The sequence below is a fragment of the Lepus europaeus genome, chromosome 6 (genome assembly GCF_033115175.1).
Source record: "Lepus europaeus isolate LE1 chromosome 6, mLepTim1.pri, whole genome shotgun sequence".
NCBI lineage: Eukaryota > Metazoa > Chordata > Mammalia > Lagomorpha > Leporidae > Lepus > Lepus europaeus.
Window position 1 is genome coordinate 3,645,641 of NC_084832.1, and position 20,220 is coordinate 3,665,860.

The 20,220-nt window shown below is 52.3% G+C and overlaps 1 protein-coding gene across 1 annotated transcript in view; it reads right to left on the reverse strand.

The window, feature by feature from the left end:
• Positions 1-20,220, reverse strand: part of MYO16 (myosin XVI) — a 514,229-nt gene that overhangs the window by 107,561 nt on the left and 386,448 nt on the right. The window contains exon 27 of the mRNA XM_062195254.1: positions 1,114-1,216. Coding sequence (XP_062051238.1) covers positions 1,114-1,216 — 103 coding nt within the window. The remainder of the gene's footprint in view (positions 1-1,113; positions 1,217-20,220) is intronic.

The following is a 20,220-nucleotide window of genomic DNA, read 5'->3' on the forward strand; positions in this document are numbered from 1 at the left end:
CTGGTGGCTGACTCAATGAAGTCATTGCTCATCCCTGCCCAACTCTAGGTCAGCTGCTGTTGGCCATGGGCGGACGAGGGTGGTGGTGTCACCCCGGCATCCTCCACCAGTTTTACCCAGGGAGCCATTTCTGGACATCTCTGGCAACTCCATCTGAACCACGGGCTCTCTCCACTTCTCGGGCTAAGCCCCCAGCTTTGGCTTTGGCAACTGTACATTTTCACCGGGAGATGTGCTTGCTGTCAGTCTTTCAAATGAGATGGATTTCTGCTTTCTGGTTATTGTCAGGTTTCGCCAAAGCCACTGATCACCATTCTCTCTGCCACAGCATCCTTTTTGTTTTATGGCTGGGGGTGTCCACACAACGCTGGCGTCACGGACTTGATTCTTTTTCTGTTTTCTGTGCTAACGCTACTTTCTCAGTTCCCCCCTTCCTCCTCACACGAGTCAAGGGTGGTATTCTGACATTGCTGGAGGTGTTCACCCAAACCCACAGCTGTCTTCCCCTGGCCCTGGGAGTGCTAAGACCCACATTCTCTTGTCTCAGTCATTCCGTGCTTCTGCGAGGCCCCTGCTCCCTGCCACTCAAGTGGATCTCAGACCACAGCATGTCCCCAGTTGGGAAAGTTTCCCACCAAATCGGGCTCAGAGCACAGTAGCATCTTTCCCGTGAGGCAGGCTGAGAAGTGGGGCAAAGAGAAGCCACCAAGCAGGTGCCCGACCAAGCCTTGTAGCCGCCTGGAGGTCCAGGTCCAAGGAGCAGAACACTGTGGGACACCAGCTCTGGGTGTCAACCCCAGGTCTGCACATTTCGGCTTCTCTGACCTCTGCTATGGTTTAGGTGCCTCAGAAAGCCTCAAGGACAGGAAGCGATTCTGCAAAAGGGTCAACTAGAACATCCTGAGGTCTCCAACACGGCTGTACAACGAAGCCTGCTGGATTCTGTGGCATGTCAGCTACACGACGCTCAAGCCAGTGCATCCGGGAAATTCACTTAATGTGGCCCCTCGCCAGAAGCAGCAAAGGAATCTGGACTCTGGCGCTCCCCACAAGGACTCGGCTCGCCGAGTGAAAATCCTCAGCGGCTGTGTGCCCAGCTCAGAGGTCACCCACCTGCCAGCCTTGCAGCCTACACTGCTGGAGAATGCATCGGCACCTGCCCTCCGCAGACAGCTCTTCCTCCTCGCCCAGGAGAACGTCGGCCAGCGGCTTGTACCTGTGGAGGCGGCAGCGATAAGCAAGCAGTGACTGGATTTGCCAAACAAAGAGCGAACTCAACAGGGCTGTCCCTGCCGCGTGTTTCCCGGGACTCTCTCCATCCACCGCGATCCCCGCAGAGCCCGAATGCCCCAGCCACTGCACAACGCTGATGGAGCCTCATCTTTTCCAGGGACCACGGATCTTCAAAGAGGCAAATATAGTTTTTAGTCTTTCATATGTAGTGCCATCATGGAATGATACAAACCTTTTATCAGTGAAGATTGGAAGAGAATGAAATCCACCTAGCATTGCCACCTGGACACTGATCTACCGTTCACAGAGTGATGGATTTCTCGTTGCCACTTGAGAACCTAGCAGCAGTCAGAGTCCCTAGTAGAGGACGGTCACCACAGCCTGGAGACTCAGTTCCCAGGCAGAACAGCTGCCCCCCTCCGCCCCCCGCCCTATTAGGTACTGAGCATTTTAACTTTCGAGAGGGACATTTAGTTTGGGAAGTAGCTCTGCGTAATGGACTTCCGTTGCCTAGCTGAAATTCACAGCAGACAATAATTTCCTATAGATTAAAAAATATACTTTCAAAACTAGATTGTTCATTTTAACAAAAAAAAATCTGTTAAAGTTCCCTTTGGAATTTAAGCCGACATATAAGCAAGGGATGTCAAGAGGGAGGAAGAGGAGAAAGCAAAAAGAAAGAATTGAGCAAAGAGCTATGCGATCACAGCCCAGTGCATTTTGTCTAATTCTCAAGTTGGGCTGTTCTTCAAGCTGGTAGGAACTCAACACCAAAATTCAACTCACGAAAGTTCTCTGTTATATTCTGCATCATACCTTTGTGTGTCATCTAAAATTGCAGCAACAGATGGGGCCTCTTTGAGTGAGTTTTTCACCCTCCTCGGGGCAGTTAAGACAGGCAGTGCAGGGCCTGCACACTACACTCACCGCCCTCGCAGTGAGGAGGAGGGAGGCAGTGAGCTCTGAGCAAGCCTTGTGGACAGCCACACTGGCCTCACATGTACTTCTTTATTTCTGCCAGTGCTGTGCATAAACCTGCAGCCAGCCTGGGGGAGAGGGTGGCAGGAATGATAGGTTTGGGGTGCAGCACAGACTGAGGACATGCACCTGTTATGGGCTGCAGGCTGTGTCCCCAAGATGTCTAGGTTGAAATCCTCTTTCCCAATGTGATTGTAGAAGGACGTGCAGTCTTTGGAGGTGATGGGTCATGAGGATGGAGGGTGCTCTTAGAAGGAGCTAAGAACCCAGCGTTCTCTCCGCCCGCCCCATGACCCAGGCAGCAGCCCCTCAGCAGCACCCCTAAGGGTGCTGTATTTCTCCCGTGCTCCTCCTGCACCCTAAGAAGTCCGTGACTGCTGTATGTGAGCCGCCAGTCTGTGGCAATTCATTGTCGCACCTTGCACTGACCAAGACAATGCCTACTTCACTTATCAGTAGAAGACATTTTTCTTTTTAAAATCCTTAGCATTGTCACTGGAAACTCAGTATATTATTTTTTCCTGGGTTGAGAATCACCGTAATCTTGCTAGCCATGAGCTAGACAAAATAAATGGATCAACATCAGCAACAACCCTCCCTTTTCAAATATAGATTTTTGCTCATGTATCACACTCAGGATAGGAAGGTACAGAAATAGCAAGAACAGCCACGGAAACTGAACACTGAAATTGTAGCCCCAGAGGCAAGGATATGGAAAATGCTGCTCATCATTTTGATAACACCGGAAGGACCTAAATGATTTGTGGGTGACTGTAGTATCCAGTAATTTTTTCCCCTTTATTGATAGGTGACAAAAATGTGATTTCTTATACACCAGGCTCTGAAGTTATGTCTGTATTTTTCATGGCCATATTGCAGTTGCTACATAAAGGAAAGGAATTCCCAGGGCATAACAGAACAGGGGAAACTGGGACCACGGAGCACGCGTCTGGAGGGTCAGTGGGCTGTGGGGACAGGGTGTGGGTTTGGGACATTCTCCGGCAAGGATGTTGCCAGTGGGGCAGCAGCACATCCATGACTCAGACAGACTGTGTTCCACAGCATTCAAGGGGGTAAAGGCGTCGGTGATGTGACCACATTGTCTAAACAGGAGAGAACCTGCATTGAGAATGAAACCTCCGAGCTTCAGGTTCCAACACTGCAATGGATTTAGTAGGAGGCCCTGGGGATGCCCCTCCTTGAGCGCTGAGTGAGTGTAGGTGACGTGGGGCCCACATGACAACCCTCTTCTGATTGTGGAATTCGGACCCCACACGACCTGACTCCAGAGACAAGCCATTGCTGTAGCCTCTGCGAGACCAACAGGGCCCCTGACCCCCAACGGCTCTACTGTGGAAAAGGCCGATGGCTGACATGTCGGCCGTGCAGGGGCCCCTGCCCTGCTGTGCTGAGCTCTGGCTGGCGGGGGCTCCTGGCCAGGTCACACCCACCCATGCCCCACCTAGGGTCACAGGCTGACACATATCCACCGCTTAGCTGGAGCTGCACGATGCAGCGAGTCACTCAAATGATCTTTTTCTTCTCTGCTAATTGTCTCATTCGGGAACTTTGTTAATTATAACCAGGGATTTAAGTGATATAATTCAAGGATCTGAATATAGTATTAACAAGTCAGAATGAAAATTCTTGTCCTTGGTGCTTTTCTTCTCATTTCTTATTGTTCCTGTGACACTTCAAAGGTACAATTCTGACATTTCAATTGAAAAGGCAAAAGCATCATCTTAGACAGGGTGAGATGCTGTCTATTAGTGAAAGCTGGAAATCTTGTCTGTGGGGGTGTGAGTGTCATCTCCAGGTGGAAGAGCGTGACCGCCCCGGTACCTGAGCTCCATCACCTTCTCCCGGAACTGCAAGGAAACACGGAGCCGACTGCAGTGTGCAATCACAGGTGGGGTTTCTGTATCTCTCAACCCACCCTCCCGACTCTGTGTTCCAGAAAAGTCACGTTGATCCAGTGGAAAACCCCAGATCTGGGCGTCCACCCCCCATGCCACTGAGATAAACCAACCGACTCTACAAAGTAAACCGTGACTTTTCCGGTCACCTGCTCTTATCCTTTCAGCCTGGAGTAGCACGAGGGGAATAACTGCCATCTCTTCCCAAGGTTCATTCCTTCAGAATCAATCAATCAATTAACCAGTACTGACTCAGCACCAAGTATGTGCTGGGAACTCTTCCATGATGGAGACAGAGAATGAAAAAGGAGGAAAGGAAATGTTCCAGACAGGATGAGAGATAAGGAGAAATACAAGGCAGGATGCTCCCATGGTGAGGGACCCCTGACAGCAAGTGGGGGAGCTGCAGCCTGCAGGAGGGAACGGGGACTTGGTGCTGTGGGGTGGAAGCACCTGTTCCCAGGCCATTGGGGTGCAGTGTGGCTGGAGCGAGGAGAGGGAGCGAGGAGAAAAGCAAACACGGGGCGAAAGAGGCGACTCTGCGGGTGACGGTGAGGACCTGGCCTTGACTCTGGGGAGTGAGGCTGGAGCAGGGAGTCCACACACTTGACTCGAGGCTGACAGCAGGCTGGAGGACTCCAAGGGACTCTCTGGAGGACCACAGGTCACGCGCCTTGTGGGGCCTCTATCTCCTGAGGGGGATGGGCTGGCTGGGAGAAGTACAGGAAAGGCAACAACAACAGAAGGGCATAAAATAGAACCTAAGAAGTAGACGGTTCTGTCTGCGGAGACTGTTGCCTCCCGTTTCCAACGCGAACTCAGTTCTGTCTCACGTGCACCTGCTGGCCACAGGAGTCGGGTAAAACACAGTGACTCTGAATGGAGTCCCAGGAAACATGGGAATCATTTTCTTAGAAAAATACAAGGCGTGCAGATCAAGCTTATTTCTTTAACCTTCGATGCTGTCTCCCTGAAATAGTTTCTGTTTGCTGGGTACTGGCTTTATCTTTGCATTCCCAAAGGAAATCCCATTGTCAAAGTTCTGCTGTGTCAGTGTCCTCTGATTGTATTCAGTACACACACACACACACACACATCACCTATTATGAGCAGAATTCTCTGCCAGGAAACACTCAGATCACCAACAAGTATAAAACAACTCATGGAAGCCCTGTCCTTATTTCAAGACCTGATGAAATTAATCCAATAAAGGACATATATTAACTACATCACTGTGATGTAGGTAACCTCCTCTAGCCCAGCTAATCCACAAAAAGAGAGAAAAAGAAAGAGAAGAAGGACAGGATGGTGTGGGAGCTACACACAAGTGGATCCATAGCCAAAACTGCAGTGAGGGGGAGAGAGCAGAGGAGTAGGCAAGATAGACAGACTGGAGCTGTCCAACTTCAGAGTACCCCAAGCAGAGAGTGGGGTGTGGTCAGTGTAGCCATGCTGTAGAGGGCACAGTCCATGGGCAGACAGTGTAGGCAGAGTGAGGTGTGGTCACAGTGTAGCAATGCTGCAGACACAGTCCATGGGCAGACAGTGCAGGCAGAGTGAGGTGTGGTCAGTGTAGCCATGCTGTAGAGGGCACAGTCCATGGGCAGACAGTGCAGGCAGAGTGAGGTGTGGTCACAGTGTAGCAATGCTGCAGACACAGTCCAGGGACAGACAAGGCAGGCAGAGTGAGGTGTGGTCAGTGTAGCCATGCTGCAGACACAGTCCATGGGCAGACAAGGCAGGCAGAGTGAGGTGTGGTCACAGTGTAGCCATGCTGCAGACACAGTCCATGGACAGACAAGGCAGGCAGAGTGAGGTGTGGTCACAGTGTAGCAATGCTGCAGACAGTCCATGGGCAGACAAGGCAGGCAGAGTGAGGTGTGGTCAGTGTAGCAATGCTGCAGACACAGTCCATGGGCAGACAAGGCAGGCAGAGTGAGGTGTGGTTACAGTGTAGCCATGCTGCAGACACAGTCCATGGACAGACAAGGCAGGCAGAGTGAGGTGTGGTCAGTGTAGCCATGCTGCAGACACAGTCCATGGGCAGACAAGGAAGGCAGAGTGAGGTGTGGTCACAGTGTAGCCATGCTGCAGACACAGTCCATGGGCAGACAGTGCAGGCAGAGTGGGGTGTGGTCACAGTGTAGCAATGCTGCAGACACAGTCCATGGACAGACAAGGCAGGCAGAGTGAGGTGTGGTCACAGTGTAGTAATGCTGCAGACACAGTCCATGGGCAGACAAGGCAGGCAGAGTGAGGTGTGGTCAGTGTAGCACTGCTGCACACACAGTCCATGGACAGACAAGGCAGGCAGAGTGAGGTATAGTCACAGTGTAGCGATGCTGCAGTCACAGTCCATGGACAGACAAGGCAGGCGGAGTGAGGTGTGGTCACAGTGTAGCCATGCTACAGGGTACAGTCCATGGGCAGACAGTGCAGGCAGAGTGAGGTGTGGTCACAGTGTAGCAATGCTGCAGACACAGTCCATGGGCAGACAAGGCAGGCAGAGTGAGGTGTGGTCACAGTGTAGCCATGCTGCAGACACAGTCCATGGACAGACAAGGCAGGCAGAGTGAGGTGTGGTCACAGAGTAGCCATGCTGCAGACACAGTCCATGGACAGACAAGGCAGGCAGAGTGAGGTGTGGTCACAGTGTAGCCATGCTGCAGACACAGTCCATGGGCAGACAAGGCAGGCAGAGTGAGGTGTGGTCACAGTGTAGCCATGCTGTAGAGGGCACAGTCCATGGACAGACAAGGCAGGCAGAGTGAGGTGTGGTCACAGTGTAGCCATGCTGTAGAGGGCACAGTCCATGGACAGACAAGGCAGGCAGAGTGAGGTCTGGTCACAGTGTAGCAATGCTGCAGACACAGTCCATGGACAGACAAGGCAGGCAGAGTGAGGTATGGTCACAGAGTAGCAATGCTGCAGACACAGTCCCTGGACAGACAAGGCAGGCAGAGTGAGGTGTGGTCAGTGTAGCACTGCTGCACACACAGTCCATGGACAGACAAGGCAGGCAGAGAGAGGTGTGGTCACAGTGTAGCCATGCTGCAGTCACAGTCCATGGACAGACAAGGCAGGCAGAGTGAGGTGTGGTCAGTGTAGCCATGCTGCAGTCACAGTCCATGGACAGACAAGGCAGGCAGAGTGAGGTGTGGTCACAGTGTAGCCATGCTGCAGACACAGTCCATGGGCAGACAAGGCAGGCAGAGTGAGGTGTGGTCACAGTGTAGCCATGCTGCATACACAGTCCATGGGCAGACAAGGCAGGCAGAGTGAGGTGTGGTCACAGTGTAGCCATGCTGCAGACACAGTCCCTGGGCAGACAAGGCAGGCAGAGTGAGGTATGGTCACAGAGTAGCAATGCTGCAGACACAGTCCATGGACAGACAAGGCAGGCAGAGTGAGGTATAGTCACAGTGTAGCCATGCTGCAGTCACAGTCCATGGACAGACAAGGCAGGCAGAGTGAGGTGTGGTTACAGTGTAGCCATGCTGCAGACACAGTCCATGGACAGACAAGGCAGGCAGAGTGAGGTGTGGTCAGTGTAGCAATGCTGCAGACACAGTCCCTGGGCAGACAAGACAGGCAGAGTGAGGTATGGTCACAGTGTAGCCATGCTGCATACACAGTCCATGGGCAGACAAGGCAGGCAGAGTGAGGTGTGGTCAGTGTAGCCATGCTGCAGACACAGTCCCTGGGCAGACAAGGCAGGCAGAGTGAGGTGTGGTCACAGTGTAGCCATGCTGCAGACACAGTCCATGGGCAGACAAGGCAGGCAGAGTGAGGTGTGGTCACAGTGTAGCCATGCTGCAGACACAGTCCATGGGCAGACAAGGCAGGCAGAGTGAGGTGTGGTCACAGTGTAGCCATGCTGCAGACACAGTCCATGGGCAGACAAGGCAGGCAGAGTGAGGTGTGGTCACAGTGTAGCCATGCTGCATACACAGTCCATGGGCAGACAAGGCAGGCAGAGTGAGGTGTGGTCACAGTGTAGCCATGCTGCAGACACAGTCCCTGGACAGACAAGGCAGGCAGAGTGAGGTATGGTCACAGAGTAGCAATGCTGCAGACACAGTCCATGGGCAGACAAGGCAGGCAGAGTGAGGTATAGTCACAGTGTAGCCATGCTGTAGTCACAGTCCATGGACAGACAAGGCAGGCAGAGTGAGGTGTGGTTACAGTGTAGCCATGCTGCAGTCACAGTCCATGGACAGACAAGGCAGGCAGAGTGAGGTGTGGTCAGTGTAGCAATGCTGCAGACACAGTCCCTGGGCAGACAAGACAGGCAGAGTGAGGTATGGTCACAGTGTAGCCATGCTGCATACACAGTCCATGGGCAGACAAGGCAGGCAGAGTGAGGTGTGGTCATTGTAGCCATGCTGCAGACACAGTCTCTGGGCAGACAAGGCAGGCAGAGTGAGGTGTGGTCACAGTGTAGCCATGCTGTAGAGGGCACAGTCCATGGACAGACAGTGCAGGCAGAGTGAGGTGTGGTCACAGTGTAGCCATGCTGCAGACACAGTCCATGGACAGACAAGGCAGGCAGAGTGAGGTGTGGTCACAGTGTAGCCATGCTGCAGACACAGTCTCTGGGCAGACAAGGCAGGCAGAGTGAGGTGTGGTCACAGTGTAGCCATGCTGCATACACAGTCCATGGGCAGACAGTGCAGGCAGAGTGAGGTGTGGTCACAGTGTAGCCATGCTGCAGACACAGTCCATGGACAGACAGTGCAGGCAGAGTGAGGTGTGGTCACAGTGTAGCCATGCTGCAGACACAGTCCATGGGCAGACAAGGCAGGCAGAGTGAGGTGTGGTCACAGTGTAGCCATGCTGCAGACACAGTCCATGGGCAGACAAGGCAGGCAGAGTGAGGTGTGTTTGTCCTGGGGTGTGCTACAGAGGGCACAGTGCCTGCAGGCAGTGCAAAGGCAGGGGATTTGCTGGCTGTGGAGTCACTGGCAATGGGAGGGAGAAGGGAGATACCAGACCACTGTGGACAGCACCAGGTGTTTAGCAGATGGTGGAGAAGACAAAGGGCTCAGCTCTAGTGGTTCAGAGCATAAATCAAGATGAGCAGCTCGAGGGTGAAAGAGAATCTGAGGAAGTTCTTTGTGTGCTTTGGTTGTTGGAGGCAGGGAAAAACTGACAGTGCCCACCAGCAGCACTACTGGCAGAGAAACACCTGTCCTGTTCTCTCTGACCTCTCTTTGCACTTTCCCCACACAGCTCCCTACTGGTTTGCAGCTCTCATCTGTTTTGGTGACTGTCCTGTGGGGCTTCCCGGGGGGCACTGCAGGGACACATTTCACCCCGCTGGGGCCTCTGCCCCTCAACTTGCTGCTCTCACTGGGGCTGCATGGTGTGGGTTAAGGGGAGCAGCTTCCGGGGAGCAGGAGGGACCCCCATCCAGGCCACAGTGAGCATGTGGTCGAAATGTGCACAAGAGCTGGCGAGAGGGGAATTTGCTTCCCCGGTGGAGGGTGCTGGGAGGGGATTTGCAGACCTGCTTTTCAGTTCAAGGGGGCTTTTTTCTTTTTTAAAGCAACTGGATAGGAAGCAAAGAGATACAGTTGTCAGGAAAAACACACACACACACACACACACACACACCTCATCTCGTTCCCAGGGAAACCTCCATGTCCTCTGCTCTGTGCGTTCTGTTTCTTCCTCTTTAACTCCTGTGGCTACGAAGCCCCGCACACTGTGGTGGTTCAGCGCAGGCGCTGCCCACCGTCAGTCTGTCCTGCGTGGCTCCCTCTGCCATCCCATGACCCCACACCTCCCCACGGCAGGATGCAGCCTCCACACTCCCTGTACCACACTCCTTTCATCAGTGGCACCCACGCATCTCTGCCTGGGCCTCACACCTTCCCACCTGCCCTCTGCAGCAAGGCAGTACCCTCCTCCCACAACCACTGCCCCTCTCCCCTGCCACACACTCCTGCGTGGGAACATCGGAGAGTCCACGCATGGCCAAGCCGGCTCCACAACCCAGGCTGGAGGATCTCGGGTCAAATGTGCTTGTCTCGGCTACACCTAGGAGCTGGGATAAAAACAGACCTGGGGCCCATCAGCGCCCTTGGCTGGGAGGACTAAGGCAGCCAACACAGAATGAGCAAGTCGGGAATCTTAAGGTGCAGAGCCTGCCTGCTGGTCCCTCAGATTCGAAGTCTTCTTGTTCTAAATCAAAGTCATGTTCATAGTCTCTGCAGGGGTGGGTGGTTTTCTTACTACGATTTTAACATCGTCATGTTTGCCAGGCATGCTGCAGAGTGCACTGTTAAAGACATGGGCAGAAGCTCAGAGGAAGAGGAGAGAGGCTGGAAGGGAGGGGGGATCCCGGACTCCAGTGAGAAGCCCTGGCACAGCCATTACCAGGGCCTGGAGGCCACTGAAGCTGTGCTGTCTTTCACCAGAGCTGCCAAAGCGCTAAGAGGCTGCAGTGTGGGGGGAGGTGGGTGTGAATGACCACAGCCCACACGCGTGCACAAGCAGCTCACACCCAGCCCTGTGGCACAGCACGGCGCCGGAAGAGAGCGAGCTGGCCCTGTGCTATTCACTCCTGGGCTTGCTGTAACTGGGCCAGGTCTCTTCTCCCAGGTAATAGGAGAGTGGAATAATAATAATTTTCAAAAAGTCAGCTGAATGAGGATTGAGATAAAAAAAAAGAGGATAGAGCATCTGCTAAGAATTTCCATGACAATGCCCCAAGGTCTCTCCCTCCAAGCTGGTCTCTCCGCTCCGTTTTAATTGTGCAGCCTAGCGGCATCCTATTTACTCGATACATGGAAGACAGGGAAACACAGAATTACAGATGCTTCCCCAGGAAGGGTACACTGAGCAGCCTCTGCAATGCGCACCGTCTACGTTAGCCAGGGTTGGACTTGCCTCTCACACAGCCCCTGGATGGTTTTCTATGCAGAAATGTCACCCATGCACAGAGGACAGCCCAGAGCCACCTACAGCAAGGAGGCATCATAAACTGTGTCCCCAGGGGACTGAAACAACCGCTGCAAACCAGGGACCCAACCTGCAGCTCTGCGGGAGCTCCCGGCGCTCGGAGGGAGCCCAGCACAGTCCGTCCTCCACACTGACGCCCGAGTGCTTTATTCGCCTCCCTCCACGCGCTCTCTAATTTACTGGCTGAGCCATAGCTTGTATTTATCAGGTACAAGAACAGCTTGTTTAGTGAAACTGAAAAGAACAGATGTTCATTTGTTGTTAAAGCCTAAATAAGGGACCTCTTTAAGCTTGTGGTTTAAAGAAAACCATTCTATTCCAAGGCAATTTGTTCCTTCATCAAATATTCAGCAGGGTCACTCCGACCTCCCATCTTGGAGTGAGGACTGAGAGCTAAAGCAGGTAGATTTATTTGGTGGAGATATTTGTAATTCTAGTGTTTCTTCTCTCGACTACAAAGAGGGGGATTTTCTTCTTAAAAACTGGCTAAGGGTGGAAGTTTGGCCCAGTGGTGAAGGCAGGACTTTGGATGCTCATGTCCCATTTCAGAGAGCCTGGGTTCAAGCCCTGCTCCACTTTCAGTTCTAGTTCCTGCTAATGCACACCTAGGAGGCAGCAGGTGATGGCTCAAGTGGTGGTTCCTTGCCACCCGACTCCGGAGATCCAGCCTGAGTTCCAGCTCCGGGCTTTGGTCTGGTCTAACCCCTACTGTTGCAGGCATCTGGGGCAGGAAGTCGGAAGGGACATCTCTCTCTGTCTCTCTGCCTTTCAAATATAGAATTTTTAATAGCTGGAACGTTTTGTGGAGATTGGTGGAGTAATTTTATCATTTCAACATGTTTATGCCCATTGCCAATACTCCACTGTGCCACTTACTACCACGTGCTCAGAACACAACTGCCCAGCAGGTCACTAAGAAGCTCAGGTTGAAACCGCGACTTTCTCCAGAGCAGAGTCTGGTACGGAGGGCAGATACCACTATTCCCACAGCCAGGAGAATTTCCTTTTGAAAGTGCAACAGGGGTTGCATCAAGAACTAGGGTGTGGCGTCTCAACTGAAGTGCATCTGTTAATCTCAGAAAGTCTGATTTTAAAACCAAGTCAGCCGGGACTTCGACAAAATAAACTCTGGGAAGGCAGCACACACCAGGGACAGGGACTTTTAAAGGGAGTTCACTGTGCTGGCACTGAGCGACGCCCTGCGCCAGGCGGCTACATTTTAAGAAAACACAAGCACAGTGATACATTCTAACATGGAGAAGGGAGTTTCTGCTCCTCTGTGAGGTACATTAAATGGAGATGTGTTCCTTCTCAATGATCTAACCCAGAGGCCTGGGTAACTGTAAGGGATGACTAGCAGCCATAAAAACTAGAATCCAGGACACTTCGAATTGGAGAGAAAAGAACTTCCGCACCTAAGTATCACAGTGAGTCTTGATTACTTATTGTCACTGTTGGTGAGCACGGGATGGAGAGACCCACATGAGAAAAGTTACACACATGAGAGCAGAGAGACCTTGGAAACTGAAGTATATCATCGTTCACTGATAGGCACTAATATCGTAGTGGAAACCTTAACCCCAAAAGGTCATGATTCAAACTGGCAGTCAAGAGGACTTATGCAAAATGCTCGCCCACTCTGGGTGTGTTACTAAACCACAGGGCTTCTACACAGCACGCACCTGACAGTCTGGGTCCATCTGGTCCATCTGCTTCTTTCACACACACACACACACACACACACACACACACCCCTGTGCTTGGTGCTGTAGGAACAACAGTGAACAAAGTGCGTCCTGCCTTGGAGTATCTCTCTGGCAAGCAGAGAATTCTGAGACATGATCCTAGTTTGCTTTGCAACTTCTCAGAACGGGACCAAAGCTGTAGGAAACTGATGGCGCAAATAACGCCTGTCCCAGGCAAGGCAAACGACGTCCGTCTCAGATAGCACAAACACACACACGTTGCACGTCCGTCTCAGATAGCACAAACACACACACGTTGCACGTCCGTCTCAGATAGCACAAACACACACACGTTGCACGTCCGTCTCAGATAGCACAAACACACACACGTTGCACGTCCGTCTCAGATAGCACAAACACACAGCAGAGAAGCAAAGTCTCTACGCACCAAATTCTCACAGGAATTGGTTTAAACATCTTACTAGTTTCCTCATCTGGTAGGGAGCTTAATAAAATCATTAAGATGTAATTCTGATGAATTTCTGTGACAGTCATGATTTTACCTTTCTGAAGATATTTTAGCTTGCTAGGATGTGGTAATTGAGAGTGAGCAAGGGAGGTGGTTAGCATTCCAACAAAAACGAAACTGCTCTCGCTCCTTCATTTCAAGGTGCTCACCAACCTCTGCCATCTAGTTTCTTTGCTTTGTGCACGCCACTTTGCCAATACTCCATAGGTCAAGGGCGCTAGCAATGCCACATCACACTTGTGGTTCCAGGGGAACCTACTCTTCGCATATGGCACCACTGACTGTTCTCACGTGGAAAGCACCCTCAGAGGATCACCTTCCTGTTCTTTGCTTTTCCCTTTTACTGTCTCCCAACTTCTCAGCCTCCCCAGTAAGAACCCCTCCCTCCAGCCTCTAGGCAGATGTGAGAGTCCTTAGCATTTGCTTCTCGGGCCTTCTGGAGTGTCTGACCACAGCAATCTCAAGTGCATTCAAGGCTAAAAAAGATCATTTATGAATCAATGGTTTAAGATGGTATGTATGTGGAGGAGGTACGGTCACACCACCTCAAATCACGCCAAGTGGAGAGACGGCTTGTTTCAAGCTGAAATCACCCAAGCCGAGGAAGTGTGACTTCAGAGAGCTGCCTTTTCCTACACCAGCAAGTCATTAAGACCCTGTTGGGAGGGACGCCCTGTGCAGGGCAGGGCCAGGACACAGCCATGAGCACGAGACTGGTGACTGGGGATGCAGCGAAGCTGAAGAATCAAACTCTTCAGGGTGCCCTTATCATCCATGAGCCCCCACACTCCCTCCACACGGCTCCTGATGACATTCTAGAATTTACTATCCCAGGGCCAGGCTCCATCCGTCCCGTCCTGCCTTCACACGGTGATTGCTTCTATAAATGGATAAAAGCATCCTTGCTGTCATCACTTCTTCAATTTCCACTCCCCATGAAGGCCCCCAGGTGTGTGTCAATTCAGTGGTTTTTATGCTTCTCTCTTGTAAGTGTACTAACTGGGTACCTGGGTCCAACCAAACAGTGCATGTGAGAAGTGAAGGGAGGTACAGGCAACATCCCTAATTATGCACCCAAGACACAACCATCAGTCTCTGGACCTCACATGGATCTGTTGTATTGCCCACTGGACAGCACAACTTGGATCCCCCAAGGACACCCCAAGACCAAGGAATCCCTCTCCCCCTTCTGCCAGTCTACCACTCTATGCTGTCCACCCAGTTCCCTGCTGGGAACCCAGAGCCTTCATGACCTTCATCCGCACACACTGACCCCTGGACGGCCTGAGCATCTCCAAGGCTCTGTTCGCTTCATCTCAGTTACATCTCTCCATGATGCCTCGGGAGCACCCCAACCCATGGCCCCCAAGTCCATCTGCCTTGCCCCTTGGAGCTGGTGTCACGCTGCCAGTGACTCCTGACCCTGGTACGTAGGCCCAGTTTTGTAGTCTAACTCTTCAGCATCCTTGAGACTCACTTCACTGTCACTCACTCCAGGCCACCTTACAGCTGCCCCACCTGGAGACCCCCCTCGCCAGGGCCAGGTGTGCTTTTCTCGCACTTCCTTCCACGTCATCACTCCACATTGCCACTTTCTGTTTTCCCAGGCTGTGCAGATGGACTATTTTATGTACCCCATACTTCTTTCCTGAACATGCCCCATAGTCCCTGGTGTTGAAAACATACACAACCTATTTCTGAGTTAGTAAATAAAGGAAGGAAGGAAGACAGAGATCCAGAGTGATCCGGCAATCCCACCACTGGGTATGTATTCAGAGAAAATCACATGAGGATGTCAGACACCTGCACTCCTGTGTTCATTAGACCACAAGTCTCCTAGCACGCCAACGTCCCGGAGGGGCTCAAGTCTGTAGCCTGCCTGCTCCACTTTGGACCCAGCTCCCTGCTAATGTCCAGGGAAAAGCAGAGGAAGATGGCCCAAGTGCTTGGGCTCCTGCCACTCACGTGGGAGACCCAGATGAAGCTCCTGGCTCTTGGCTTTGGCGGCCACCTGGGGAGTGAACCAGGGGATGGAAGACCTCTGTCTTTCCCCAGCTCTCTCTCTCTTAACTCCGCCTTTTAAACAAAATAAATCTAACAACAACAACAACAACAAAGCAGCTTCTTTTAACCATCTAAAAACCAAGTGAAAACAAAGGCTGTGCAGTGGATCGCTTCAGTGGTGGTGCGAAATGGACTTCACGCCTGTGTGAAGGAAGACACAGCGCAGCCCAGGCGCTCCTACCCAGACGGATGCCTCCTGTGACCACGCGGCTGGACTTTGAGAGCAGAGGCTGATGTGGGCGGAGCCTCACGGGCTCCCCCCAGAGCTCAATCACACCTGTGGACACTCACAAACACGCCCAGTGACTTGGTGTCCTTGGCCACTCTCGCTATCCCGGTCGCCGCCCACCAAGTCGGATCTGCACAGCCCACAGGCCGAGGAGTGGAAGCCAGCATCTTGTGCATTTAACCTTCTCTGGGGGACATTTCTGGCCAGCATCCAGTGGTGACTCCCACTCAGATACCTCCTCAGAGGCCATGGAGTTTTGACCTTTGATCTTCCACCTTTTTGAACCTCTAACATTATATCTTGTAAAAGTTCTGGAAGATCACGCGGGCTTCAGACCATGCAAGTTGTCTGCCACCCAGCGCCCTCAGGAAACCCCCGCCTATTTACAGGTCTGGGCTGGTACAGTCCTTAGCCGCTGGCCCCGCCCCCTGCGGAGACGCTCCTGGTCCCAGGCATGGTGTCTGGTCAGTTCCATAGGCTTTCTGTTTGCTTGGCTGTTCTAACACTGCACTCTGGTTTTCACGTTACCGTGGTTTCTAATAGGCGCTGTATCCTGGCAACGTCCAACACAGCCCTCCTGCTGTGGGCTGTCTTCTAGCCCGCCACCTCGGAGGGTCACGGCTACCTTGACCCCATCTCATTTAAATGGCTCATTCTCTTCCCCTTGACACCTGCTTCTCCTCTTCCACTGTGTCCCCCGGGGAAGGGGCTTCAACACCTGTTCTGTAACCTGAGCCATATCCCCAGATGTCATCTGCAGTTATCATTTGAGGTTCCACATGTAGCATCATTGAATAGTGCTCCTGCCACATTCGAAGAGACCAAACACATTTTATTATTTATTTATTTTTAAGAGCCTGGGTTTGAGCCCCAGCTCCTGCTGCATTTTTTAAAAACTGATTTCTTATTTATTTGAAAGATAGAGTAAGAGGGAGGGAGGGAGGGAGAGAGGGTAGGAGGGAGAAGTGGGGAGAGAGAGAGAGAGAGAGAGAGAAAATCTTCCATCTGCTCATTTATTCCCCAGATGGACACAATGCCCAGGGCTGAGCCAAACAGAAGCCAGGAGCCAGGAGCTTCACCCAGGTCTCTTGCATGGGTAGCAGGGGCCCAAATACTTGGGCCATCTTCTGTGCTTTTCCCAGGCCATTAACAGGGAGCTGGATCCGAAGTGGAGCAGCTGGGACAAGAACTGGCACCCATAGGGGACGCCAGTGTCACAGGTAGCAGTTTTATCTGCTACACCACAACAGCAGCCTCCTGAAATTTTTAAGTTCACATTTGTCCTTTCAGTTCATTCAAATTATCCCTGGAGGGCAGGCGCTGTGGCACAGCAGATGGAACCGTGGCTTGGGACAGCCACATCTCACACTGGTGAGCTTGTACAAGCACTGGATCCTCTGCTTCCAATCCAGCTTCCTGCTGAGGCACCACGGGAGGCAGCAGATGATGACTGACGTACTTGGGTCACTGCCACCCATATGTGAGAGACCCAGACAGAGTCCCAGGCTCACACTTCCATCTGGCCTAGCCCTGGCTGTTACAGCCATTTGGGTAGTGAGCCAGCAAATGGATCTCTCCTCTCACTCTTTCTCTCCCTATCTTTCTCACTCTCTTGTCAGTTGTTCTGCCTTTCGAGTAGATCAAAGTAAATAAATTCAACTGTTAACAATAAAGTGCAATGTTTTAAAAGTGCCACTGTTTGGAGCGGGCATTGGGTACACTTGTTAAGATGCTTTATGGGATGTTCACATCCCATGCTGGAGTGCCTGGGTTCAAGTCCCAGCTCTGTGCCTGTTTCCAGCATTCTTGCTAACACACGCCCTGGGAGGCAGCAGTGCTGGCTCGAGTGCTGGGTGGGAGACCAGGATGGAGCTCCTGACTCCTAGCCCTGGCTGTTGTGGGTATTCAGGGAGTGGATCTGAGGATGGAAGAACTCTCTATCTCTGCCTTTCAAATAAACAAAACATTTTTTTAAAATCATCATTATGGAGTCAGTTCTTAGCTGTAGTAGGCTAAGCATCTATCTGCCTGCAGTACTGGCATTCCATATGGACACCAGGTCGTGTCCTGGCTGCTCCTCTTCCAATCCAGCTCCCTGCTTATGACCTGGGAAACCAGTGGAAGATGGCCCACGTGTTTGGGCTCCTGCACCCACATGGGAGACCCAGAAGAAGCTCCTGGCTCTGACTTCGGACTGACCAAATTCCAGCTGTTGCAGCCATTTGGGGAGTGAACCAGTGAATGGAAGACCTTTCTCCGTCTCTCCCTCTTTCTGTCTATAACTCTACCTCTCCAATAAATAAATAAAATCGTTTAAAATTACCATTATATTAACTTTAGTAGTTTCACTCAAAGCCAATCTCTTCCTGTAGTAGTGTTGTTGTTGTTGGTTTTTTTTTTTTTTTTTTGAGATTTATTTATTTTAAAGTCTGACTGACCAAGAGAGAGGGAGAGACAGAGAGAGATGGCAGGGCTGGGCCAAGCTGTAGCCAAGGGGCTCAGAACTTCACCTGGGTCAAGTTCTCGGGCTCTCATCTGCTGCCTTCCCGGGTGCATTAGTAGGAAGCCGGATCAGAAGCAGAGTAGCTGGGACTCGAACTGACTCTCCCACATGGGATGCGGGCACCACAATATTACTCCGCCAGTGGTTCTTAATTAGGGTGATCTGGGCACTTTGTGAGGCTGCTGGCAATGTCTGCAGGTGTCTTTGTTGTCACGATGGGGAATGCGTACCTCTGGATCATGGCAGCAGTTCCCAGCTACTAACATCCTGCTAGAAGGTGCGACCTGGCCCAAAGTGTCCAACACCAAGGCTGAGAAACTGCTAGTGCACCCAGTACAGGAGTCAGCAACACACTCTAGAGAATCTGGGAGTAGCGATTGCAGGAGCTACGGGCCACAAGTCTCTTTTGAAATGTTCAGCCATCAGCTCTGGCATCGTGGTGCAGTGTGTTGGGGTCCTGCCCGCAATGCCGGATTCCCGTATCAGAGCACTGGTCTGAGTCCAGGCTGCTCTGCTTCCAAGCCAGCTCCCTGCTGTTGCTTCAGGGAAGGCAGAAGATGATGGCCCACGTGATTGGGCCCCTGCCACCCACACCCATGATAGAGTTCCTGGCTCCTGGCTTCTGGCTGGCCCAGCTCCCCAGCCGTTGTGGCCATTGGGGAGTGAACCAGCAGGTAGAGGCTCTCTCTCTCTCTCTCTCTCTCTCTCTCTCTCTCTGTAACTGCCTTTCAAATAAAGAAAGAAAGATTTAGAAATGCTCAGCTATGCCTTTGAAACCTGAAAGGAGCCACAGGTGGCAACACATGGGTGTGGACAGGTCCCAGGAAAATTTTACCTACAGGCTGTTGGCTGGGTTCAGCTTGAGGGACAAAGTTAGCTGATCCATGATTTAACTTAAAGGGAAAGAAAACCAGGGCCGGTGCTGTGGTGCCACGGGTAAAAGCTGCCACCTGCAGCCCTGCATCCCATATGGGCGTTGGTTCTAGTCCCAGGTGCTCCACTTCTGATCCAACTCTCTGTTATGGCCTGGGAAAGCAATAGAAGAAAGTCCAAGTCCTGGCCAGCGCCGTGGCTCACTTGGCTAATCCTCTGCCTACGACGCCGGCACCCCGGGGTTCTAGTCCGGATTGGGGTGCCAGATTCTGTCCCGGTTGCTCCTCCTCCAGTCCAGCTCTCTGCTGTGGCCCGGGAGTGCAGTGGAGCATGGCCCAAGTGCTTGGGCCTTGCATCCACACGGGAAACCTGGAAGAAGTTCCTGGCTCCTGGCTTCGGATAGGCACAGCTCCGACAGTTGCGGCCATATGGGAGTGAACCAGCGGATGGAAGACCTCTCTCTCTTCTTCCCTCCCTCCCTCCCTGCCTGCCTCTCCTTCTTGCTCTGTGTAACTCTGACTTTCAAGTAAATAAGGAAATCTTTTTAAAAATAAGGAAAAGAAAACCACATTATCCCTTTTGTCCTAAATGTTTAGTGCCTACTTAGCTTCAAAATACAGTCCAAGATCTGAACCCTGGCTTCTCCCGTTTTCTCTTTTTCTACTTGCCTCCTGCTGCTGGCAGGTGCCCTGCGTTCTTCTCTCTTCCTTCTTCCACCTCTTTTTTATTTAAGATTTATTTATTTATTTGAAGAGCAGAGTTACAGAGAGGCAGAGGTAGAGAGGGGTCTTCCATCCGCTGGCTACAATGGCCAGAGTTGCACCGATCTGAAGCCAGGAGCCAGGAGCCAGGAGCTTCCTCTGGGTCTCCCACGCAGATGCAGGGGCCCAAGCACTTGGCCATCTTCTTCTGCTTTCCCAGACCACAGCAGAGAGCTGGATCAGAAGTGGAGCAGCCAGGACTCGAATCGGCGCCCATGTGGGATGCTGTCACTGCAGGCGGCGGCTTAACCCGTTATGCCACAGCGCCAGCCCCATCCCCCACCTCTTGCTACCCCAGCTGCCCTCACCCTTCAGACTCCCAAACCTGGGGCGTCTCCCTCCCCTCCTGGGTGTGCTGATGCCCCTGCAGCTTGAGGCACCTCCAGGAATTCCTTTCCCCTTTGGTGTCAGGATACAGTCTCCGTCTAGGAGGCAACCACACCCAGGGTAGGGCTGACGCATTTTGCTGTGGGATGCCTGAGG